This window comes from Pelophylax lessonae, assembly GCF_965119305.1.
Source record: "Pelophylax lessonae genome assembly, chromosome: 13".
Classification (NCBI taxonomy): domain Eukaryota; kingdom Metazoa; phylum Chordata; class Amphibia; order Anura; family Ranidae; genus Pelophylax; species Pelophylax lessonae.
Window position 1 is genome coordinate 93416502 of NC_138780.1, and position 26852 is coordinate 93443353.

Here is a 26852-nt window from a genome sequence, read left to right on the forward strand (position 1 = left end):
ATATATTGATAAATTACATTTTTAGTTTTGGATAGGGTGGGAAAGGGTTAGAACTTCTGTCAGGTTTTACTGCTTTCTGTGGTTCTGTTAGGGCCTTAATTTGGGCTTGTGTTGATGGCATCAATTTGACATCAGTTTGAGACACTTTCAGAATTGATTGACAGGTACATTTGATCTGAATTTTACCTCCTTCTCACCTGCATTTGACATGTTTCTGCTGGTTTTGTATTCTTATAGACTTGTATGGTGGGTGGCTTAGTGGGGAGCCCTGTCGCCACCCTGTTGCCTGAAATCCTTTAATTGAAAAATCCAAGGAGCTGGGTAGAAAATTGTCAATCGAACCGCAACAGTATCCAATCCGGTGCAGCCGCTGTTCTGGTATTTTGGCAGCTGGCAGAGTTGAAGTGTTGTATAGCATGGATGGAGGAATCTGATTTTTTTTTTTTTTTTTAATTTAGCCTGAAGGCAGAATAAAAAATATAAATTTGTATGGCCAGCATTAGAGCGATTTCCCCTCACTTGTTGGCCTATAGCAACAGTTGTGCCGGACAGGAAGTAAGGGAAAGTCTGCAACAGCAACATAGAGAGAAATAAAACCTTTTTCAGTGGATTAGGGTAAAGTTGGAATTTCTGTCACTTTTGTATTGCTGTCTGCTTTCCAGTTGCAGATTTTTCTTCACTTTCTGTCTGGTAAAACCATTGTCACTGTGAAAGTAAGTGAGGGGAGATTTTTGGCTGGGCATACTCTTTAAACAATTTCATGTTAAAAATCAGTGCAGAATACCATAATCAGGGTCATGCATGTTTTGTACATATTGTTATATACTATTGTATATTCAGTAGACTATTTTGCCATACAATTGGTCAATGCAATTCTTATAATTGAAGGATGCAATATACTAAGTATATCTCCCGTGCCAAATGGAGAAACCTATAATTTAGAAATTAATCAATTAAATAAATAAATAGATAAAAAGTGGTTTGAAGCTGCTATAGTAAAGTGCACATGCTCAAATGTGAAGTAATCTGTTATTATAGGATTACCTATATCGCTTGCTTGAATAAATAATACAGAAAATAACAGTCCTAACACCGTTATAAATAATCAAAATTGTTAAAGTGCATAAAAATGTAAAAAATGTGTAAAAATCCCTGTGATCTATTATAAGTGGTATATTAAGAGATGATACACTTTAAATATAAATTCATATAAATACCAAAAATGTTATAAATTATTAACGGAAAAATACAAGTTCATAGACAGTGCATGAGGTATATAGATACTCTCACAAAATTTTCATAAAGTTCATGTGCAAAAAAATTTTATAATGTGACTTCTTAGTGATAAAAGTTCAAAATAATTTGCACAGTGAGTAGTGCTTGGTGCTCCGTGATAGGTTTTCCACTCTATCACTGGTGTCACTCCTTGTGCTCCACCGTGAGAAAATAGAAGAATTTCACACTCACCAGATCACTTGGGTCCTATGTGCCTTACGACACTAAGACCATAAAAGCTTTGGTGACCCCCAGGGCCGGGATACGTTCTCTCCAGATGGATACCTTCTCCTATAGCAACGCTCCTCCTGCCATCCACCTCCAATCAAGGATGTATACAAAAAGAAGGGGAAGGTCCAGATAGTGCAGTAACCTTTTTTAAACAGGTAATTTTATTGCACAATATCCAAATAAGCCATTACAGGGTCCAAATACAAGTAAAACCGAGTACAAAAAAGTAAAAACGGATAAACCGCCGTCAAATATGTGAGCTACGGTGTGGAGAGCGGCACTTCCGGCTTGCGTTCCACCCAGCTCATGTGACGTCACGACGTGCATTCCAGCTAACGCATTTCATCATCGGCAAGATGTCTTCAGAGGTGCAACAACTAGCAGTAAGTAATAAATATGTCTAAACCCCCAGAACTATACTGCACTAAGAAGCAGATGGGTGGCAATGCTAGGCCTAAGGCTTGCTGGAGAACTCCACAGGCCAGACTGACAGAAGATAGGTCACAGGAGGTGGTTCGTGGGCAAATAGGGCATGAGAAAAAGGGAAGTACTTTGAGCTGTTTGTTTCACTGGCTATTGCTGGGGCCCAATGACGTTGGTGGACTTATGCAAGTTTGTAATGAGCCTGCATCCAGTGAAGATCTAGCAAAGTACAGAAATAGGCCTTGAATTGGCTGTAGAGTAATAAGGAAGTCAAAGGTAGGTGGATCTTTGGTCATATATTAAATCAAAGGAAGCAAGTTTGCCTTGGATGTGAAGGCAACGTGAAGTTCTATTTCAAACTATTTGTGAAGAATTTAGGTGTACCTATGGAGGCTATGGGGATTTGCTAGTTTCTAGGAGACTTAGTTCTTGCCACACAGCAAAGATAGCAGGTGAATAATCACCTCACCAATCCAGTGACACAGCATTAGTTGCAGGTGCAGGAGGGGCCCCTCGACTTTCTTTCATGGTGGCGAACAGACTCGCTACCTTTCTCTCTGGCAGCACACAACAGCATAAAAGACACGGCTGTACTCTGGTTCCCAATTGTGAAGCACAGACTGTACCTCTGACTGGTGCCCCAGACTGCTGGACACACTGTCACAGAGGACTGCTCTCTCCTTCATCCCAACACCAACTGCCCTTATTTTCCCTGGCAGTCTGAATTCCTTTTGCTCTTCCTCCTCTCGTTGCCTCCTGGGACTTGCAGTCTTTCGCTGCTTTAACACAGTACAACTGCCCTCCTACAGTTCTACATCTCCCAACATGCTACTTGTGGCTGTGCATCTTTCCTTTTTTTTTTTCAAAGGATGAGCTCACCTTTTATTGCATGTTACCTGTTAAACATGCTCCAGACCTGCCCCTGCACCCCTGATCCGCCCCCCCCCCCTCCCTATGACAGCTGATGGGGGTTCTTCTTCCTGCATTCACTGTCACGTTTTGAAAATAGCGCTGCTGTGGGGGCTCTGCTAACACAGCTGCTTCGTACATTCATAGTGATGTGAATAAGAGGACTATAAGTACCGTCAGCCATTGTGACTGACGGCTTGCAATTTTTAATGGACTGCAATGGCACTGATGAGCGCTCTTGTAGTTCATTCATAAGCCCTGCAGCTTGTAAACAGTCAGCCTGCGTCAGAGGTACAGCCTGAACATTTCAAGGCTTGCCTGCAGGATCCTCACATTGCACCCCTGATCCATTGTTAAGGGGTGCAATTATTTGCAGGCTCCTGAGGGGAAAAATAATAAATGCACATTTTTTTTCCTGCAAAAATATGTACATTTATTACTTTTTCTCAAAGGTTTGTTGGAAACAGCCTTTCAGTCGAGTATAGGAAACATCTGCAGAGGATCCAGAATCCACTGCACTTCTTCAACCTTTATTGAATGTTCCATAAAATCATCACAGTTTCGTGCTATAGTTAGTGCTTACTCATAACCTCCTATTCACAGGACAAACATACAAAAACAAGAGGAAGAGGCCCCTCTAAAATACGCCGCCACTCTCACCGGAAGCATGTACCACCTTTTCAGGAATTTATAATTTGCTTGGATCAACCAGGTTGGCTTTTTTGGGATAACAACTGATGTGTCTATGAAGCCGCTCGGCTGTTATCGCAAGCAGCATGAGAGGGTGTATCCCCTCCCGCCGCCTTTCGCAGCTTGGCCGGGCTCTCCTGCCCCGAGGCCCGAGCAACCAGCTGGTACGTCCGCCGGCTGGCCAGGGACCCAAAAGAAGTCGAAATCAGCTTCGATCTGGTCTTGGATCTAGTAACCCGGAAGTGATGTCATGACATCGCTTTTGGTTTACAGAAGACCTAAAGGCACCAAAATTTTAAAAAGGACAGCATTCAAAGCAGCCAAACTTGGCATTTTGAATGCTTTTAAGTGCAAAGGAGGCATTTGGGGTCTTATAGACCCCAGATCCCTTCATAAAGAGTACCTTTCACTGTATATTACTGTCACAAGAGGTGTTTACATTTCTTCTGACAGCAATGAAAGTGATTCGAATTTTTTTATTTGGCACAGTGTAAAAAAACAAACAAAAAAAAAATGTAAAGTGCCCCATCTAAGTTTGCGGCAATGCAAATAGTGTTCAAACCACACATTTGCGGTATCACCGCAATCGTTAGAGTGGGAGCAATAATTCTAGCACAAGACCTCCTCTGTAACTGTAAACTGATAACCTGTAGAAAATTTTAAAGCGTCACCTATGGAGATTTTTATGTACCGTAGTTTGTCGCCAATTTTAAAGCATGTACGCAATTTGTGCTTGTGTGCGCAATTTTAAAGCATGACATGTTAAGTATTTATTTACTCTGTGTAACAGCATCTTTCACATTATACAAAAAATTGGGCTAATTTTACTGTTTTGTTTTTTTTCCTCATTCATGAAAGTATTTTCTTTTCCAAAAAAATAGTTTGAAAGACCGCTGCACAAATACTGTGTGAGTCAAAATATTACACCAATCGCAATTTTATTCTCTAGGGTTTCTGCTAAAATATATATATATATATATATATATATATATATATATATATATATATATATATATATATATAATGTTTAGGAGTTCTAAGTAATTCTCTAGCAAAAAATACGGATTTTAACTTGTAGGCAACAAACGTCAGAAAAAGGTTTAGGTATGAAGGGCAATTGCCTGTACTTATTTGTAATTGCTCAATAAAAATGTATTGAAACAGAAAACATACACAGCCCTCTGAGTAGAAAAGCATGCAGCAGAGAAGGAGCCTTGCTTTCTATATGGAAGCAGTGGGCTCTATAAAAAGGTCCCACAAGCCCCCTGCTAAAGTCAAAGCTAGAGCTCTTTGATCAGCAGGGACATTGAACACATTTTGTTATGATACAACTGGAATGTATGTAGTACACTGAAGCTGAAAGTTCAGTTTGGCTTTAGGGAAGAGGATGCAACGTGAGCACACTATTACGACAATACAGGGAGTCACAAATATAGCTCAGCAATCTTCAATCTTTATGCCAAGCAGGGAATCCTCTGCACTCCACCTAGTTTCAGTCTAAAATTGATACCTTTCATTAGAGTTATACACATCTGGAGAGGGACAGGCCAGGCAGGGCTGGGAAGTATATGAGAAATCTGAAGTTGAATGAATACAGAGTCTTCTGATTGATTCTATGATTAGAAATTTGACTTGTCTGTGCCCTCCTGTTTTTTTTTTTAATATTTCCACTCCCATAACCCAGTGTCATACTTGAGGAGTCAGCACTTGCATTGGCACTATATTACTTTACACTCCAGCCACACTTTCTTTTTACATGCTCAATCTTATCAAAAGCAAAGACAGCAGATACATCCAGTGTAAAGGTGGCCATAGATAAATGGAAATGCATCCGGTTCAGCAGGGACCTGCCAAATTTCGATCCATGTATGGCCACTGCAGTTGAATAGAAGATCTACTGACCGACTTCTGTTCAACCACCCTTTTGAATAAAAGCCGCTTGATCAGTGTTGCAGGCAATTGTGCAGGCAAGGAAGATTCCCCCATTTAACCTCGAATGTGTGGATGGGGAAATCCATTACATCTTTTTCATTCAGCCTAATGGCTGAACAAAAAAACGGAGCTATGTATGACCAGCTTAAGGATTTAGTGACTACTTGCAAAGCATCTCTAGTGTTGCATACTCTATTCTTTACTATTTTATGATACCACTAGATGCCATGTACACTATTTTATCAAAAAGTATTGGGATGCCTGCCTTTACACACACATGAACTTTAATGGCGTCACAGTCTTACTTCAATATTGAGTGGCCCACCCTACAGCTTCAACTCTTCTGGTAAGGCTGTCCACACAGTTTAGGAGTGTGTTTATGGGAATGTTTGTATATTCTTCCAGAAGCACATCTGTGAGGTCAAGCACTGATGTTGGACGAGAAGGCCTGGCTCGCAGTCTCCCCTTTAATTCATCCCAAAGGTGTTCTATCGGGCTGGTCAAGTTCCTCCATCCCAAACTCCCTCATTCGCGTCTTTATGGACCTTGCTTTGTGCACTGGTGCGCAGTCGTGTTGGAACAGGAAGGGACCATCCCCAAACTGTTTCCACAAAGTTGGGAGATTGAAATGTTCCCTTCACTGGAACTAAGGGGCCAAGCCCAACCCCTGAAAAATAACCCCACACCATAATCCCCTCTACACCAAATGGCTTTGACCAGTGCACAAAGCAAGGTCCATAAAGACATGGATGAGCAAGTTTGGGGTGGAGGAACTTGACTGGCCTGCACAGTGTCTTGATCTCAACCCGATAGAACGCCTTTTAGATTTATCAAAGTGGAGACAGCGAGCCAGGCCTTCTCGTCCACATCAGTGCCTCACAAATGCACTTCTGGAAGAATGGTCAAACATTCCCATAGACACACTCCTAAACATTGTGGACAGCCTTCCCGGAAGAGTTGAAGCTGTTATAGCTGCAAAGGGTGGGTCAACTCAATATTGAATCCTACGGACTAAGACTGGGATTCCATTATAATTCATGTGCGTGTAAAAGCAGGCGTACCAATGCTTTCGACAATATAGTGTATGTGTTGTTTTATACTACTTTTTGAAAACAAAGACTGCCTGCTATTCTTATATTGTGTTATATAATACACCATAAGGTAGACCATGTGGAGCTGTGTGATGCTATAATACAATGTGACTGTGCAAGAACAACATACAGAATCACAGCCTACTGTTGGCTAGATCTCATAAAAATATATTGTAACTATATATATACTGGGTTTATAAAAGCATTTGATGCACACAAACTATTTTTATATTCTTAGTAGCTATTGAGGAAAATATTTAATTGAAAGTTTTTGTTCCCAAAGTTCAGTTTAAAGCCAAACTATATATTTGCCCTCTGACTGTTTGGCTTAAAACTGAACTATGGGAACAAAAACTTTTCATTAAATATTTTCCTCAATAGCTACTAAGACTATAAAATGATTTTGTGTGCATCAAATGCTTTTATAAACCCAGATATTACTTTGTAAATGTAGCAGTGACATCATTACTGTGCTGTACAAAGCCTGAGCTGAGGGAGGGGCCCAGTAGGCCCCACCACAGGCTGTCTGCAGATACCTACAGGAGGGGGTGGAGCCAAGACCAGTCACCCTGCTTTAGGAGGGAGAGCAGCATTTCGAGTCTTTATTACAGAAGGCTCTCACACAGAGGCAAGGCTTTGCACTGTATTGTACAGATCTGGAAGAAATATATAAAGCACACCAAAATTTAAAAATAATACACATGACTTGTATTTAGACAAAAGTTGCTGATCCCAGAGTTCAGCTTTAAAGTCTACCTGTAGCACTACCCCCACAGGGGTTGCTGAGTGTGTTCAGATCCTCCTCACTTCCTGGACCCTGAGCCCCTTCCGACCCGACTGACACTATGGGTTCTGACATAGTGAGTCAACAACAAAGGTTCACTAATGAAAGATCAGTTTTACTGTCTTTTAGCAGAAAATGAACAATTGTGAGTTCAACACAAACAGGAAATATAGGTAAAGATAACCAAACTAAGCCTCTGAGTCCCAAAACCCCAATGTAAAAAGGGGACTCAAGACTCAGAGTCCCAAATAAACAAATGTAAATATATTACTGCTTTGATTGAGGAATAATATACTAGTTGCTACTACAATAGATCATTCCTCCTTCAGAGATGTGAGAGTGACCAAACAGGTATGAACAAATATCCTCAGGTTATTGAAGAATAATGTACTCAGTATAAATTAGCTCAGCTGCTCTAACACTATATTGCAATACAATCTAATAAAATACACTCTGTCACCTATAGGGGGCCCCCTTCTCTGTGGATTATATGAGTCTCCTCCTGAGTAAGGCCTTGCTTATCTTCGCCGGCAGTGAAACTCTTTAATCATTCCAAGGATGATATTTGTAATCCAGTATGAGAAAGGGAAATATTTGTAATCCAACAGAGAAAAGGAAATATTAATATCCAGGCTCTGTCTAAGATGTATGCAGTTTAAGGGCTGACGTGTGTTTAGTTGAGGCCTTCTGGTTCGCCACGCACTATTACAAACTGCGGCGTCCTTTGGCAACCGTTGTATAGTAGAAAAGTTCCCTCAGTATTCATACTGCGTCACAGGCCTGATACTGTATTTATAAACTATAGTGTTTGCTGTAATCAGATGTCTCTCACCCAATCCGTTGGTGTCCTTGCTCAGCAGTCCTCCACACCAGGCCGGTTACCCCCGGTAACACACGCCGCCTCTCTCCGGTGTCTCTGCGCTCAGTCCGTCACCTTCCTCCGTGACACACGCCACCTCTCCAAGGTGTCTCCTGCTAGGCCCGCGGCCTCTTCTTTTCTGCACTCTGCAGCAGCTCTTCCCTCAGTCCGCACAGCATGCTGTCCTCGAGGTAAGAGAGTGAACCTTGGGTCCCGTCTCTAATTTATAGGCTTTCCCATCAGTCCCCGCGGAACTCACAGCCCCCTGGGAGTATAGTTCAATCCAATCTGTCATCCACAGTCTTCACCCGCTTCGGGACTACATTTCCCACAGTCCTACACACCATCCTCTTGACAGAGATCCAGGAATTAAAGAGATAGTCCATCAGCCTTAATCATGCCGGAATTGATTTCTTCACCTGGCTACATCCCATTTAGTCATTTACCAGCTCAAATCATTAGCAAATCCCACTTCACGCCAACTGTTTTCCCAGGATTCTGAGGCAGGTGTCTAAAATATGTACTGTAAGAATATTTAATAATAAATATCTTGCGCTCGTACTTATGTCAGAATATTTATACTGCTCTGAATATAGCAGTGTATTTATTTATGGTTAATAAGCAAAGATCTGTGAAAAAGGAGAGTCTTCACCTATTGCCATAAATCAATGTCGTGAATTCTTTTTAATTGATTAATTTCTTTTTAAAAGCATATACCAATCTTAGTGAGTACAGTCTACAGCGTGGAATATATATAAAAATATTTATTCTCAAGACATGCAAACACGATATATGATCAAACAAGAAGTGACATAAAAAGATAACTCTACAGAAAAATACTAACTTCAAATAATCAATGCAATGTCATGTTTAGCTCAATAATGAAAGTGAAACTAAAACAAAGTGAAAGTGAAACCAAAACAAAAGCAAGATTACCATTTCTTCCCAGGTATAGTATAAGCCATAAATTAATGTTCTATATAAACAGACTACAATGGTCTGCGAATCACACGGCCCAAAGTCATTCCACTGCAGAAGGAATGAGAATAAGCCATGCAAAACGGAAGACTTAAAATTGCAAATAATGCACTGAATCTGATATTACTAAAAATGTATAAAAACAAAAATCAGCTTTTTAGAGAAAAATCTACTATGGATTATACGACTGGGATTGTAATCTTATTACCCTTAAGTATGCAATATAAAACATATAAGGAAGGAATAAACAATTGTTGAATAAAATCAAATAACATAGCAAGGCATAATTACCACACTTAAGATAGCCGCTAGCTTCAAATCGTTACCAGAGTCCTAAGATGGATGCCTTTCTTAAGATGGTGGATTCCCTTCAAGTTTCAGATGAATGATGTGGATCAGGGAGTATGTCTGCATGAGTCTATTGAAAAATGTAATAGCGTGTGTGGTGTAAGTGTGAGGTGTGTTGTCAGTAGTGTAAAGTGTCCCCTCTCTCATATCTGGGTTGGTCTTTTATATGGTAAGAACAAAGAGCTATAAAAATTACCATAAGTAAAACCCAGAGGGATGAAACATTATCCCAATTGGTTGGGATATTCTATACCTAAACTGATGAGGTCAGAGACACACCTCTTTTGATAATTAACCCCATACTGGATAATAAAGTTAAATGATTTCTCTATATGTGAGATTAATCATATAACACAACATAAAACTTTCTCCAGACTCCCAGTACATACATAAATGTCCACCTGTATTTCCATTATTCATCTTGGCAAGTAATGCCATTTCAATAATTATATTATTTAACACAATATAATATTTTTATATTGGAATATCTCAAATTATCTCAAGACTGCACCTGGTATTTCGTCTCCAGAGGGCAGTATTGTACCGTTCATTAGATTTTGTATTTAATATAATTAAAACAATTTGTTATCTGATGACCTATTGACCTGTCGGCTAGTGAAAAGCAATTACTTATTTGACTTGTGACACAACTGTCAGACATCCAGACTAGGATAGGAAGATCTATAGTGTCATAAAAACTTACACCAGACCTACACACAAACTTCTCTGAAATGAGGTAATTAGTAACGAGATACATATGTCCTTACACTTATTAGAAAAAGAATTCTAAGTAAGATTATTACTGAGAATATAAACCCAAAATGTGATATAACATTCCTAAATATATATGTATATGCCTTACATAATATAATGACATAATTATGGCTAATATCTTCTCACATATGATAATGTATCTATAAAAACTTATATGGTTCATCTTTAAATGTCTGCTAGAATATACTGGGGTATTGTCCATTGTTATATACTTATAGACAGACTGAGATATCCCCCCTTAACATAGCGTCAGACTGACTAAGTTTTATCTGATCGAGATGTCAAAAGGGATCTTATTTACGATTACATAGAAATACAAAGATCTCTGTTGAAACCATAGACCCTTTGTAAGCCTGTGAGAGACATTTTGTTTAACAAGTATATATGAACTTTGTTTCACCCTGAAAACAAGATGGACGCCAGGCAGCACCATTCAGAATCTCTTATGCATAATATGAAATATACAAGGCTTTTAAAATCATTTTTCTTTTTACCTATTATTATTTTAATCAACCCCCAATAACCCCGACATATCCCCCCCCTTTCTTCCCAGTAGACAAGTGAGCAACTTAGGCCTATCTGGAAAGAAAGCTTTTTAAGGAGTAGTAAAAGAAAAAAAAAAATGTCTTGTTCTCTTTTTTTTTTTAAGAGAATAGTTCATATTGGGAATTGTTCATAACTCTTAAGTACAGCGGTAAAAAAAAAATTTGAGAAAAAAAAATCAGTTCAAAATATCAGTTCGTAGCGATTTTGCAATGTTAGCTATGTCACCAACTGTTCCTTGTTAGTCTCTTTGACTTCTGATCTCCTAGTAAAGAAACTCAAATGTTCCTTGAAATCTGCATCTCCAGCTTGCAAAGTGTTAATGGAGACAGAAATTAACTGCTGCAATGGCATTGGCAACTACCATTCAAAGCGCAGTAAAACAATGTTGGCAATCAGGAATCAGAGAAATCTGTTTGGACGTTCAACCTTGGATGTTGGTTGGATAATGAATGGTTTCAGCATGGCCTAGAGTGTCATACACCTAGACTGAGGTTTTGCTCACATGCGCAATGCACCATTCTCACATCACCTTCAACTGAAAACAGGAGGTAATGTGATTCCTCTTAAGGGATTTCCTCGGATCAAATGCACAAAGATCTGTAGAAACAATCTTCCTCTCCATCAACAAGAATCTGGGGCATCTCGCAGCATGATTCCTGAAGAGGGATCCGATTCAATGAGGGGTTCCGTCCTGAGCTGTGCTCTAGGGAGAGATGACCCATCCGATCGCTGTGTCTTTGGCAAACATCACCGTCTGTACCAATCAACGACCTGGCATGGGAGGTTAATCTCCTCCTATTGGATGAAACATACAGTATGAATATACATTCTTATCAATTGACATTTCAATGCGATGTTGGTACCCTAAGCTTTCTCAGAGTTCTCCTTTAATCCACCGTGTGATCAGTCCTTTATATGACCACCAGGGAAGGTGAGACTATATATGCGACCTTTCCTAGGGCGACTGACTTCTGGGGCTCATTAACCTGGTGATGTATTCATCGCCATGGATACTACACATTGGACAATTGTACATTGATACAATATTTTGTTAAAATTTACCTACTACTTAGGAAAAAAAAAAATATATATATATCTCCCCCTATGGGGCATCAATGCAATTTATTGTAGGCAATAAAACTACCTGGCATTGAGGATTCCTTCTTGGTTACCGTATACAACCTTTAACCTTTTGACTGCATTACGTCATTACGGTTTTGATCCTCCTTGGTATCACCGTCATTGGCGATTTTTCAAAATGTGCCCGCTTTAAGCGACCTGTTTGAGTCAGAGGGATGAAGTGACCACTGAAAAATAGGAGGGTAGTTAGTATCTCACAACCAAGATCCCCCCTGACAGGGATTTCAGGATCCTCAATGCTGTGACCTGGGATAAAAAGGTGTTAGAACCTCTGTATCCTATGCCTCTATTCAGTGTATCCCTTCTGATTCCTTACCACTTGGGCATTTAAGGATTTTGTGGCCCTTGGCTGGCCATAGGATTTGTTCCTGAAAAGGAATTTATTTTAATTCTGGGCTGCAGTGCCCAAAGTGAATCAAGTGATCAGCTGCTCAATTTGGCCTCTACTCAGCTGAAAACCTTTACAGAGTTAAATTATTGGCTCCGCCTCCTGCGGTGCCTATGTCTCTCGGGTTCAGACAGATGGGACAGATCCCCATCAGAACCAGTTACGCGGTTCTGGCGTGAGGTCTGGGCCTTAATGTCACTCTAACTTCCCGAGGATTTTGGGGAACCCTAGGATGGGGCAAATCTCTATTTATTTGTGGGTGTCCCCCCCCCCCCTTGTTGATGGGATGTCCGGTGTCCTCCTTAAGGTATCCGGTGTTCCCCTTGGGGCCTAGGTGGCATATCTTGCTCCTTTGCCAAACATTATTTTTATGTGCATGGGCAATGCCTCAAAACATAGGGATTTAAATTTCAGATGGTTGTACTCAGACCTTCATTGAAGGGTGTTAAGCACTTTTGAGTACAGCAGAAAAAAAAATTCAATGGGGCTTTGGTGCTGTGTACATTTTAAATTGTAGATAACAGCTCTAGCAGCAGTAAAGTTTTGTTATGGGCTGACTTTTAAATGACATCCTGCAGGCACAACACAGAAAGTTGTTTTCATAGACCTCAAGATTATCAATAATGTCTAAGGACCTTTTTTATTAGCAAAAATCAGGACAGTACTCTTTTTAAAACTTTTTAAATTCTGGAGGTGTATGGTGTCTTTTTAGGGGTGCTAGACTTTTTGCAGTGACCTGATATGACTCATACCTATTTATGCATGGCTGCCCAATTTCTGCCCTCCTATATTAGGAATATGGCTGGGGTAGGACATGGACTCTTTGCCTGATTCCCCCCCTTGTCTGGGTCATGATCAACAGACTGGGAATCATACCTGGGTCTATGAATAATTATTTCATATTTTTATAATGCAAGACTAATTAAGCATTACCCTTATGCATGTACACCATGACCTTTTGGAACTCTGCTATGTATTTACTGATGAGTTCCTGTCATGAATTGAACTGTTACACTTTTTTTTTTTTTTAATTTCAAAATTTTCCACTGCTGATTACTCGGCAACTTTTTGCTAGAAAACATTTTTCCTTGCTCAAAACTTCCTAATTATTGCATTAATCATTTACATTTCACTTTCAAATGGTTACTTCCATTACAGTTTACTTGATAAAACTTCTGCCACAATTCTACTTCATTTTGCAGTTTCACGCTACATTCTCTTAACTGATGTGTCCCAATAGAGGTTACTTTCACCTGCTCAAGGAGGTTCCTAATCTCATACTCTCATTTATTTGGAGTGGAGATTGAAACTTTACTAAACTCCCTTTTGCTGAGCCTTCTGGTGCAGTTCCTCATAAAGATACAGTAAGATTAGCCATGACCAAAAGGTATGTGATAACACTTCCTGATGTCTTTGGTGTTAGATAAGCTTATTGGTGAGTTCATACATACAGGTTGTCCTCTACCCATGTCAGATGCCCTTATTGGCCCGACGTTTGAGGATTTTGATATATGACTCTAACAAGCATTTACATATTCCACCATTTCAGACTCAGAGAGGTGTTTCCACACATTTCTAATCTGTGCCAAATCCACTGGGGTTGTGGCATTACCACTAGGGACTCACACCTTGCCAGAGTTTGCAGTGTGAACATTACCTGCTGTAGGCATTATAAGGCATTTCTATTACATTCATAATTAATAAAAAAAAATTCAAAAAAAAAAAAAAAAAAAAAATTTTTTTTTTTCAAAGTTATTGATTATGTCACCTGATCAATATTTATGATTGGCATATGTAAGAAATCAATAATTATCTCACTGGGGCCTCCATTATATGTAAGAATATTTAATAATAAATATCTTGCGCTCGTACTTATGTCAGAATATTTATACTGCTCTGAATATAGCAGTGTATTTATTTATGGTTAATAAGCAAAGATCTGTGAAAAAGGAGAGTCTTCACCTATTGCCATAAATCAATGTCGTGAATTCTTTTTAATTGATTAATTTCTTTTTAAAAGCATATACCAATCTTAGTGAGTACAGTCTACAGCGTGGAATATATATAAAAATATTTATTCTCAAGACATGCAAACACGATATATGATCAAACAAGAAGTGACATAAAAAGATAACTCTACAGAAAAATACTAACTTCAAATAATCAATGCAATGTCATGTTTAGCTCAATAATGAAAGTGAAACTAAAACAAAGTGAAAGTGAAACCAAAACAAAAGCAAGATTACCATTTCTTCCCAGGTATAGTATAAGCCATAAATTAATGTTCTATATAAACAGACTACAATGGTCTGCGAATCACACGGCCCAAAGTCATTCCACTGCAGAAGGAATGAGAATAAGCCATGCAAAACGGAAGACTTAAAATTGCAAATAATGCACTGAATCTGATATTACTAAAAATGTATAAAAACAAAAATCAGCTTTTTAGAGAAAAATCTACTATGGATTATACGACTGGGATTGTAATCTTATTACCCTTAAGTATGCAATATAAAACATATAAGGAAGGAATAAACAATTGTTGAATAAAATCAAATAACATAGCAAGGCATAATTACCACACTTAAGATAGCCGCTAGCTTCAAATCGTTACCAGAGTCCTAAGATGGATGCCTTTCTTAAGATGGTGGATTCCCTTCAAGTTTCAGATGAATGATGTGGATCAGGGAGTATGTCTGCATGAGTCTATTGAAAAATGTAATAGCGTGTGTGGTGTAAGTGTGAGGTGTGTTGTCAGTAGTGTAAAGTGTCCCCTCTCTCATATCTGGGTTGGTCTTTTATATGGTAAGAACAAAGAGCTATAAAAATTACCATAAGTAAAACCCAGAGGGATGAAACATTATCCCAATTGGTTGGGATATTCTATACCTAAACTGATGAGGTCAGAGACACACCTCTTTTGATAATTAACCCCATACTGGATAATAAAGTTAAATGATTTCTCTATATGTGAGATTAATCATATAACACAACATAAAACTTTCTCCAGACTCCCAGTACATACATAAATGTCCACCTGTATTTCCATTATTCATCTTGGCAAGTAATGCCATTTCAATAATTATATTATTTAACACAATATAATATTTTTATATTGGAATATCTCAAATTATCTCAAGACTGCACCTGGTATTTCGTCTCCAGAGGGCAGTATTGTACCGTTCATTAGATTTTGTATTTAATATAATTAAAACAATTTGTTATCTGATGACCTATTGACCTGTCGGCTAGTGAAAAGCAATTACTTATTTGACTTGTGACACAACTGTCAGACATCCAGACTAGGATAGGAAGATCTATAGTGTCATAAAAACTTACACCAGACCTACACACAAACTTCTCTGAAATGAGGTAATTAGTAACGAGATACATATGTCCTTACACTTATTAGAAAAAGAATTCTAAGTAAGATTATTACTGAGAATATAAACCCAAAATGTGATATAACATTCCTAAATATATATGTATATGCCTTACATAATATAATGACATAATTATGGCTAATATCTTCTCACATATGATAATGTATCTATAAAAACTTATATGGTTCATCTTTAAATGTCTGCTAGAATATACTGGGGTATTGTCCATTGTTATATACTTATAGACAGACTGAGATATCCCCCCTTAACATAGCGTCAGACTGACTAAGTTTTATCTGATCGAGATGTCAAAAGGGATCTTATTTACGATTACATAGAAATACAAAGATCTCTGTTGAAACCATAGACCCTTTGTAAGCCTGTGAGAGACATTTTGTTTAACAAGTATATATGAACTTTGTTTCACCCTGAAAACAAGATGGACGCCAGGCAGCACCATTCAGAATCTCTTATGCATAATATGAAATATACAAGGCTTTTAAAATCATTTTTCTTTTTACCTATTATTATTTTAATCAACCCCCAATAACCCCGACAGTACAGATAGTCCCCGAGTTACATACATCCAACTTACATACAACTCATACTTACAAATGGAGGGAGACATCAGGAAGTGAGAGAAAATCTACCCATAGGAAGGGAAATTCACTCCTGTAAGAGTTCTCATGGGGAAAAAAGGTGTTTTCACTGAAGCTTTATCACTAATCCTTGTTTCCATGACAACCCAAAATTTTCAAAATTCCAATTGTCACAGGGACAGAAAGTGAGGTGAAACCTTCTGAACAGGGGCAAAAACAGCACAACAAATGTTACAGGGGTGTTAACCCTTCCCTATGCTATCCAAAAAACGTAAAAAATATTTTTTGGCCGGAGTTACGCTTAAAAAATGTACCTGTTCCGACTTACAAACAAATTCAACTTATATACAAAGATCAAACCTATAGAACCTATCTTGTTTGTAACCCGGGGACCGCCTGTATGCATAATAACAAGCATAAATGCCACATTTATTGATTAGATAAATCATAACCCTTGGTAATGATAGAACAACATTTCCTTGTTATTAAAAGTTTTTGTACCAGATGTATAAAGACAATATGCCCGTGTCTATTATATTGTTCTAGGCAGCTCCTGCACTGGAACAGGAATAGTCCCAAATCTTTCCATCATAGCTGCCAAAGTACAAGCATTGAACAGTGGATACCTAATGTCTATGGAACTTAAAGGGGAACCTCACCCAAAAGGAAGAGCTCTGCTTGTTTGCTTCCTCCCCCCCCCCCCCGCTGCCACATTTGGCACCTTTCCAGGGGGAGCTGATACCCGTCGTTGTGTGACTATCCCCCCCCCCCCCCCGCTGCCTTCTGGGAGACACACAGGTTCCAGAAGACAGAAAGCTTATGCGCAGTAGGAAAAAGGCTTCACTTCCTGTTTCCCTTAGTGAAGATGGCGGTGACCTACACCCGGAGCCGATAGAAGGATCGGATTGGGGTGCGACATTGCGGGATCCCTGGACAGGTAAGTGTCCTTATATTAAAAGTCAGCAGCTAAAGTATTTGTAGCTGCTGACTTTAACCTCCCTGGCGGTCTGATTCTGTACAGATTTCTGTGCTAAAAGCGGTACATTGTTTTGCATGGAAATCTGTTGTTTTATATTTTAAAACTCACCTTCTCCTGCGATCCCCGCAGTCCTCCCCCGCCGTCCTCCAGCCATCCTCCCGCTGTCCTCCCAGCTGATGCCGGCACCTGTCTTCCGGTTCCCTTCCCTGCGAGCGTTGCGACGCAGGGGGGTGGAACCGGCAGCAAATTCAAAAATGTAAATACACCAAATGACATGATACAAAGCTGTGATCCTAACAGATTACACTGTATCATGCCATTTCACCACAGGATTTCACCTGGTGACTTTTCCAGTGTATTAAAAAAGAATAGCGCAACCATGCAAAAGAAATTACTATCAAATATGGAGACAATCCATAAATAAAAATGGGGATTTAGTCCCACCATATGGCCATATCGTGCACAAGCCCACCATTGTGTCAAAGTACCCCATTTATCAGTGGGTCCTACACTATCCATAAAAAAGGGGTGAATCCAGCCTCTCTTACCCTTGGAGAGGTCCATAGCTGCACCGGCTTTAGATATACATGTTCAGGGTTTGCTCCCCCAATTTTTTCCTTGTTTATTATGTATTCGGTCTGACCAGACTTCTGAGGTTGAGCATCCCATCCCCCACACACACCTGTACTCTATTGGTGTCCACTATCAAGTAGATATAGGAGGAGTCCCCTGTAGTGCATTAGCACACCTTCCCAACAAGGAGTGTTGTCTCCAAGGGTAAGAGAGGCTGGATTCACCCCTTTTTTATGGATAGTGTAGGACCCACTGATAATGGGGTACTTTGACGCAGTGGTGGGCTTGAGCACGATATGGCCATATGGTGGGACTAAATCCCCATTTTTATTTATGGATTGTCTCCATATTTGATAGTCATTTCTTTTGCATGGTTGCGCTATTCTTTTTTAATATACATGTCGCTTGGTCCATAGCTGCACCTGCTTTAGATATACATGTTCAGGGTTTGCTCCCCCAATTTTTTACTTTTCCAGTGCCCTGCCTGTGCTTTTCCAGTTCTTTGTGCCTGGAAAATTGAGAACGACCATGGCATCCAAAAAGCATTCTTTTTTCGCAAAAGCGATTTTAGACAAACTGGAAAACAGCGAATAAGAGTTACTCTCAGAATTGTCGCTGTCATCACTTTCTGTACCTGATGGCGAATTTTCCCACGAATCGCTATCGCTCAGTTCTTCAAGTAACTCAGTTTCGCTGTCGCTGTTTTCCAGTTCATCTAAAAGCGCTTTTGTGCAAAAAAAAAACGCTTTTTGGACGCCATGGTCATACTCTATTTTCCAGGCACAAAGCACTGGAAAAGCACAGACAGGGCACTGGAAAAGTCACCAGGGGAAATCCTGTGGTGAAATGGCATGATACAGTGTAATCCGTTAGGATCACAGCTTTGTATCATGTCATTTGTGTATTTACTTTTTTGAATTTGCTGCCGGTTTCACCCCCCCCCCCTGCGTCGCAACGCTCGCAGGGAAGGGAACCAGAAGACAGGTGCCAGCATCGGCCGAGCACAGAGCGGGGAGAGAGTGTGATGACGGCGGCAGGACAGCGGCAGGACGGCGGGGAATCCCAGGGAAGGTGAGTGTGATTCTGGGGTAATCCCGAGTGTGGCTCGGGGTTACCACTTTTGGTACTGAAAATTAACCCCAAACCACACTCGAGAATACCGCCAGGGAGGTTAAATGATTTTTGTACAGGCTGGAACTCTGCTTTAAAGTCATACAAAAAATAAAGGAACAGAGCGCACACCGCCCTAGTGTAACACCATTTATTTGAAGTTAATAGAAGCCATAAAAAACAGGTACTCACAAACAGATAGGAAGTCATGCATGGAAATAAATATCCCCCGATGATGTTTACAGGGCTCTCTCCTCCTAGACTCGGTGGCTCAGCTGTTCGTCCTGCACTGATCAGTGAGTATCCTATGGCTAAGCCAACCGCCTCGGATTACTCAAGGAGACTTGATGTGGTGCGCCTGCGCACGGTCCAGCCGCCACCACACACCCTCCAGGAGCCGGATGCTGTAGCCGCTCAGAGAAAATGACAATGCGGTTAAGCAGAGGGAGACTCCCTGATCGGGACCCAGAGCATGACTTGCATGGGGTTGCTAAGGACAACGTTTCGGAGGCGTAGCCTCCTTCTTCAGATCTCAACACCCCAGAGATCTTTTGCCCTCATTTATATAACAATATAGCGGCTCCTCCCCTCACTATTTCTTAAAGGGACATGACAATAGAGAGCCTGTAATCAGGGGCAATAATATCCAAACATTCATATATATCCATGAATTGTACATATCCAATAAAAATTAATAAAAGTGAATAAGTTCATAATACAATAAAAACTTTAAAAGACTTTAAAAAAAAAATACTCACAAGCCATTCAAAGAGGCGTCATTCAAAGGTGTTTCCTTTCCCTGCCGATTTTGACAGAATTGTCGCTAAAGAGTGGGGATGACCAAAGAGCCCCCGTGGGGTCCCTAAGCGCATTTATAGGTGTTACCCCTTTGAGGAGTCCCTCTTAAGAAGTAGAATGTGCCACCGGTGGTGGACACCCTGGTTTCCAGATTAAATAAGCCAACCATGATTCCGGTTGAAGAGTCCCTGGCCTTTAGGGCATCCTGCTGACTGGAAGGCGGAGGCTGTGGTTCACACTATGTATACTCTGGCTGGTTCGGCAATTAGGCCGGTGTCACTATTGCCCTAGTGTCGCAAACTCTGACCGAGTGGGCTAAGCTCCTACACCGTGACCTAGAGAGGGAACAGATGCCCTCTGCCTTTGCCTAGCTGGTGGACCAGCTGGTCCAGGGACTGCTTGGGGCAGTACAAGACTTGTTCCTTCAAGGAGTGAGTGTCCGGTTCTGACTTCGGAATGTTTTCAGGGTTTTTACTCAAACCTCTTCACAGTTCCAAGGAATGAAAGAAAAGTGCATTCAATCCTGGACCTCAAGGCGCTAAATTGCTTTGTGCGGGTATAGATGTTCAGAATGGAGTCCCTTTGAACGATGGTGGCATCCCTGCGTCAGGGGGATTTCCTCACCTCTATTGATATCAAGGATGCCTACTTTCACATTGCATTATGTGCCAGTCACGTTTTCTCCGTCTTGCTGTGGGAGAGGAGCATTATCAGTTTGTGGCGTTACCCTTTGGTCTCGCAATTGCTCCTCAGGTCTCCACAAAAGGGTTAGTTCCACTGCTAGCTTTGCTACACCAACAGGGGATCGCGGTACTGGGCCACTTGGACGATCTCCTTCTGTGAGTGGAGTCTTCCTCTGCTCTGGTGGAAAACCTGGAGATCACAATACAAACTCTGTGGAAGTTCGACTGATTTCTGAATTTTCAGAAGTCTGCTCTGGTTCTGTACACAAAGCTGGACTATCTGGTCCTGACTCTGGACTCGGCCTTAGCCAGAGTGCTCCTTCCTCTGGAAAAACTCCAGAAATTGCAGGCTGTAATTCGCCTCCTGCTGTACAACAAATGGTCATCCCTCCGGACTTGCATATGGGTGCTGGGCCTGTTGGTGGTTCCGTTGCACAGTTCCATACGAGGTCCCTGCAAAGGGAAATTCTGACAAAATGGGACAAGACTCCGCAGTCTCTGGACAATCAGACCTGGCTGAGTCAAGGCACGAAGGAGTCCATGATATGGTGGCTTAGTTCTTTGGCGCTTAGGCTGGGAAATTCCTTCCTTCCTTTGTATTGGACAGGGGTCACCATGGATGCCAGCCTGTCCGGCTGGGGAGGTGTCCTCGGCAAGCATTCTGCTCAGGGGAATCTGGACACTGGAAGAGTCCAGACTTCCGATCAATGTCTTGGACCTCTGAGTGATCAGACTGTGTCTGGATCTTTGGATGGATCGTCTTCAGGGTTTACCAGAGCGCATTCAATCAGGCAATGCCATGGCTGTGGCTTATGTTAATCACCAAGGGGGCACAAGAAGTGTCCTAGTGGCTCTGGAGGTAGCCGGCATGCTAAGGTGGGCAGAACAGTTTGTTAAAGCTCTGTCTGCCCGTACACATTCCTGGGGTGGAAAATTGTCAGGCGGGTTACCTTAGTCAGCAAGCGTTGGACCATGGGGAGTGTTCCCTTCATCCGGAGGTGTTTCATCAGCTGTGTCTCCAGTGGGGCATTCCTGAGGTGGATCTGTTGGCATCTTGTCTCAATAGAAAGGTGCAAAGGTTTGTGGAGCAGTCAAGGGATCCTCTGGCGGACGCCACCGATGCGCTGGTGGCCCTGTGGGGTCAGTATTGTCTGATTTACACCCCCCCTCTCAAGCTTCTGCCAAGACTTCTACACAGGATCAAGGAAGAAGGGATTCCAGGCATCTTGTTTCGCTCCTGACTGGCCTCGCTCGTACGCTGATCTGGTGCAACATTACTTGGCAGCTTCCTCTCATGGAGGATTTGCTGTCCCTAGGACCGATCTTCCAACCTGCTTTACAGTCGTTGGCTTTGACCGCTTGGCTGTTCAACGCTAGGTGCTGAAGGATAGAGGATTATCTGAGTCGCTGATTCCTACATTGTTGGAAGCTAGGAAATCTACCTCTACCATCGTATGTGGAAGACGTACATTGCGTGGCGTGAGTCTCTTGGGGTTCTTCCTCGCTCCTTCTCAGTAGCTCTTATCTTGACCTTCCTTCAACTGGGGGTTGAACAGAAATTGGCCTTAAGTACCGTCAAGGACCAGGTGTTGGCTTTTGCCGTCTTCTTACAACGACATTTGGCCACACACTCCCTGGTGCGTACCTTTCTTCAGGGTGTCCAACATTTGGTTCTTCCAGTGCGGGCTCCATTGCTGCCTTGGGATCCTAATTTGGTACTTTCAGCTCTACAGAAGCCTCCCTTATATTCAGGAGATTCCCCTGCTTACGCTGTCCCAGGAGGTGGCCTTTTTAGTGGGTATCACCTCTGCACACAGGGTGTCGGAACTGGGGGCGTTATCCTGTTGTTCACCTTACCTGGTGATTCACAGGGATAAGGTGGTTCTTCGCCCCTGTCCATCTTTCCTTCCAAAGGTTGTCTCTGATTTTCATTTTAATGAAAACATTGTGTTGCTTCCCTGTGTCCCAGGCCTAAACATCCGAAGGAAATTGCCTTGCATGCCTTGGATGTGGTCTGGGCAATTAGGGTGTACCTGGCAGCTATGGAGTTTTTCATTAAGACTTTCTCTTTCAGACTTTCTCTTTGTGCTCACGGATGGACCTCGAAAAGGTTTGTCCATTTCCTCCACAAACATTTTCAGATGGATCAGACAGACAGTGGTTCAGGCCTTTTCCATCAGGGGTCAGGTTCCTCCTTTCCCTGTCAAGGCGCACTCTACTAGGGCGCTTAATGCCTGTGGGGCTTTCCATCATCAGGCGTCAATGATGCAGGTTTGCAAAGGTGGCCACCTGGTTGCCGGTGCACACTTTTACAAAGTTTTATAAAGTGGATGTTTTGACATCTGCGGATGCTTCTTTTGGCCGCAAGGTTTTGCAGGTTACTGTTTAAGAGGACCTGATCCTCTTTGAGTTGTTTTTTTCAGGTGGACTTCAGTTGTTTGGTTGAGCTCCTGTTGCCTGGTTGGCTAATGTTTAGACTTGGGAATGTTTTTATTGTTCCTACCCCTCATGTTTAACATTGCTTTGGGACATCCCAATAGTTATGAATATCGGGAGCTGTGTCCATCAATGAACGAAAAAGGAAATGGGATTTTTGACTTACCGAAAAAATCCATTTCTCTGATGTTCATTGACAGACACAGCACCCGCCTCTCTGTGGAGTTATAATTCGCCTTACACTGCTTGTAACAAAACTGAGTGGCTATAGCAGAGAGAGGACATATGCCCCCTGAGACTGCCTTTGGGTGTAGCCAGAATTCTTTTTTGCCTAGTGTCCTACTCCCGAAGCGGGCAGTATAACCCAATGGTTATGAATATCAGGAGCTGTGTCCGTCAATGAAATGGATTTTATGGTAAGTCAAAAATCCAATTTTTTTCAAGCTGGGTGGTGCTACAGGACCACCCAAGACTCCAATTTATATATATGGTATATAGCATATACAATTGATTTCCTTTTTGAATCGGTAGTGCTGTGATTTTCTGTAGTATACATTGCAATATGGCAACCTGGAGGCATTCTGTGCACCACTGGTGTATGGAACACCCCCAGAGATATCATTTTCTGCTTGTGTGATTGGCTCACTGATTTTCCCAGAGGTCTGCACTGAGATACAAGTCAGATTATAGGCATCCTTAGCAACAAAATTTTTTTTATTTTTGGTGAGATACCTCCAAAGGGTCTACATACGTCTACATATGTCTTTTTTTGCTCCCATCTAGGAGGAAAGAAAACGGTGGAATTCACGTACAACAATCATCTCTGTCTTCTGAGCCTGGAGAACTTGTCCCTGCAAGTCTGTGCTGACTGGGAGATCCACATAGACTGATGCTGCTGCTAATTCTGCTTATACCGGTCTTGTCCAGAAAGATGACACATTTCTGCTTACACCGGTTTTGTTCTGAGATGTCACATTTTATGTGTGTTTTATGGCTGATTTTTAATAAAGTGCATACACAAGTCCCACATAAAGTGACATTTACCTTTGACAATCAAGTAATATAATATTTTCAAATCTTTTAATATGCATATATTATTTTTTTTTCCTAAATCAGACGATCATGCTATTGTATATTTGTGTAGCCATATCCCATTTTTCCTGCTGGGCATTATACAATTTACATTTTCATGGGAAGGAATCTTTATGTCCTTTTATTACATCATGTACTTCTACACTTTTACATTTTCTCTTAATAGCCAACTGCCTGTAAACTAAGATATTTTAATGCAGTAATGAATTTTATACTTTATTGTTGTGTGACTGATTATGTTGGAAATTAGATGATATGCTTTTATTGGTTTTATGTTTTGAAGCCCAATTGAATAAATCACTTAAATAAAACAAAAATAGTGTGCGAAATCTTACTGCTTGGTGTTGTTCTTCAGCCACAGTCAGAATAAATCAGTCTATCCCCCACCAGCTTGCTGCAGAGAAGATATCTGCTATCTGTACGTAAGCAGCGGCCTCTCTGTAGTGCTCTTACACGCCCCCCCACTGAGTCTGAGCAAGAGCAGTGCAGTCAGCAAAACTTGTGTTGTGTCAGTAGCAGGTGAAGGCAGGTCTGGGTGTGCAGAGGTTCTGATTGGCCACTCAAGCTTAGGCATTCAGGTTTAGGCCATTAGTCATAGCCTTATATAAATCCCTTAGGTACAACTAAGAGACAAATAGCAGCAAGGCAGTGGTTGCAGGTTTAGGGGAGGTGCTTTGGTGTAGTAGATCATTTGTTTTGGGCAAACCAAAGGGAATGCCACGTTTTTGACTTGTTTTTAATCTTATGCTGAAGATTTCCAGTACAGAGGTCCTGTTGCCAAAACCAGAAAATTATAAAAAGAATACAGTAAAACCTTGGATTGCGAGCGTAATTCGTTCCGGAAACATGCTTGTAATCCAAAGCACTCTTATATCAAAGCAAATTTTCCCATAAGAAATAATGGAAACTCAGATGATTTGTTCCACAACCATTTATTCATAAGTCTTTCAGTTTATAGTCTATATACAAAGATTGTGATAGGTTGTGTCATCATAAAATGTCCATCCACAAATGGCGCCTCCAGAAGGGGATTAGAAGCTAAATCCAGCAGGGGCTACAGAGTATAAAATAGAAGAGAGGCACCTCTAAGTGTAGCAGTATGGGGACATTTAATGAAGGTACAACATATAGCAACTCACATGGTTGATGATTAAAGAGGCACATCTAAGGATGCAGGCATCCGGGGTAAAGTTGTCCACATAAACCACCTTCTGAACCACTGGCTCTCACCGATGTCAGTCTGCAATTGTGATTTGGAAGACTACCCTGCAGTAGAGTGATCTGAAAGCGAGACTTTGAATCGCTCGTGGAGCGCAGCGTGGAAGGGTGTGATGAAGATGGCAGTGAGGAGGATGGTCTATGTGGACAGCTTTACCCCGGATGCCTGCATTCTTAGATGTGCCTGTTTTAATCATCAACCATGTGAGCTGCTAAATGTTGAACCTTCATTAAATGTAACCATATTGCAACACTTAGAGGCGCCTCTCTTCTCTTTTATACCCAGTTGTGACATGACGCTACTTGTATATCAAGACATCGCTTGTATATCAAGTCAAAATTTATTTAAAAAATGTGCTTGTCTTGCAAAGCGCTCTCAAACCAAGTTACTCTCAAACCAAGGTTTTACTGTATTTTTAACTGAGGTTGCACTGATACCAGTTTTTTAAGACGAGTACCAATACTTTTTCAAGCACTATTTCAAGCCCCATACAGTGCAATTTCATTCAGGTTTAGGTGCAATTCAGATGCGCATTGTGTGAATGACATTGGAAATCGCACCTAACAGGGTGAAAATCATACCAGACTCTTTTTAAAATCGCACTGCGGCCAGCCTGCACGCATGTGAACCAGCTTTATAGAAAACCCTTTAGGTTCGCATGTCATGAGAATTAAATGTGGTTCAAAATGCACCCAATTCATGTATATCTGACCTGGGGCTGAAGAAATCGTTTTTTTTTTTTTTTTTTTTTTCAAATTCTGTTTATTAAGTTTTCAAAAAGAAACAAAACTAACACAAACATACACACAACCAAAGGAAAAAAATATTTTGACATTGGTACATTTGAGGAAAACAATGCAATGCTGCAAAAAGTATGCATCAGGTGAGAAAATAAAAGGATAATGCACACATTTTTAAAATTTGTGATGAAATAAGAGAAAAAGGGAAAAACCTGATTATGGTTCATGTTCCATGGGAAAGCAAGTGGTCAGGCAGCAGCCGAACAGGGTCAGACAGCGACATGGGAGAAGCAGACGGTTGTGAGGCCTGGTCTACGGATAAGACAAACCTGTGTTAGTCCTTGGTCGCCGTAGAGGGTTTGGCTAACCATTTAGCCCAGACTCTGTTATATTTCTTTGGGCAGCTCCTATGCAGATAGGTTTCTTTATAGAGGGGGAGTACCGCATTAACCGGTTTCTTCCATAATGTAGGGTAGGGGGGAGTCGATTTCTTCCAGCATAGGGCTATAGCTTTCCTGGCATAGAACAGTAAAAGACCCAGCAGGGTCCGCTCCGCCACCCTCGGCATCAAGTCTTCCACCAGACCCAGTAAGCACATTTTTGGAGAGAGGGGAACGGGGATGTCAAAAATATTAGCAATAATGTCTAGTACACATGACCAATAACTACTGATAGCAGGGCAAGACCAAAAGATATGTATAAAATCTCCAGGATCATAATCACACCTCCAGCATTTTGGGGAAAGCGATGCATTCATTTTATGCAGGCGGGAGGGGGTAACATAGGCCCTGTGAACGATTTTATATTGTACCAGACAATCCCTTAACGAGACCAGGATTTTGAAAGGGAAATCCCACACATCATCCCGAAGG

At 41.1% G+C, this 26852-nt stretch overlaps 1 protein-coding gene across 3 annotated transcripts in view; it reads left to right on the forward strand.

The window, feature by feature from the left end:
* Nucleotides 1-23912, forward strand: part of GANC (glucosidase alpha, neutral C) — a 183876-nt gene extending 159964 nt beyond the window's left edge. For all 3 annotated transcript variants that reach the window (XM_082242918.1, XM_082242920.1, XM_082242919.1), the window contains one exon: nt 23713-23912. In XM_082242918.1, the coding sequence (XP_082099044.1) occupies nt 23713-23819 (107 nt within the window). In that variant the 3' untranslated portion in view covers nt 23820-23912. The remainder of the gene's footprint in view (nt 1-23712) is intronic.
* Nucleotides 23913-26852: the final 2940 nt, after the last annotated feature.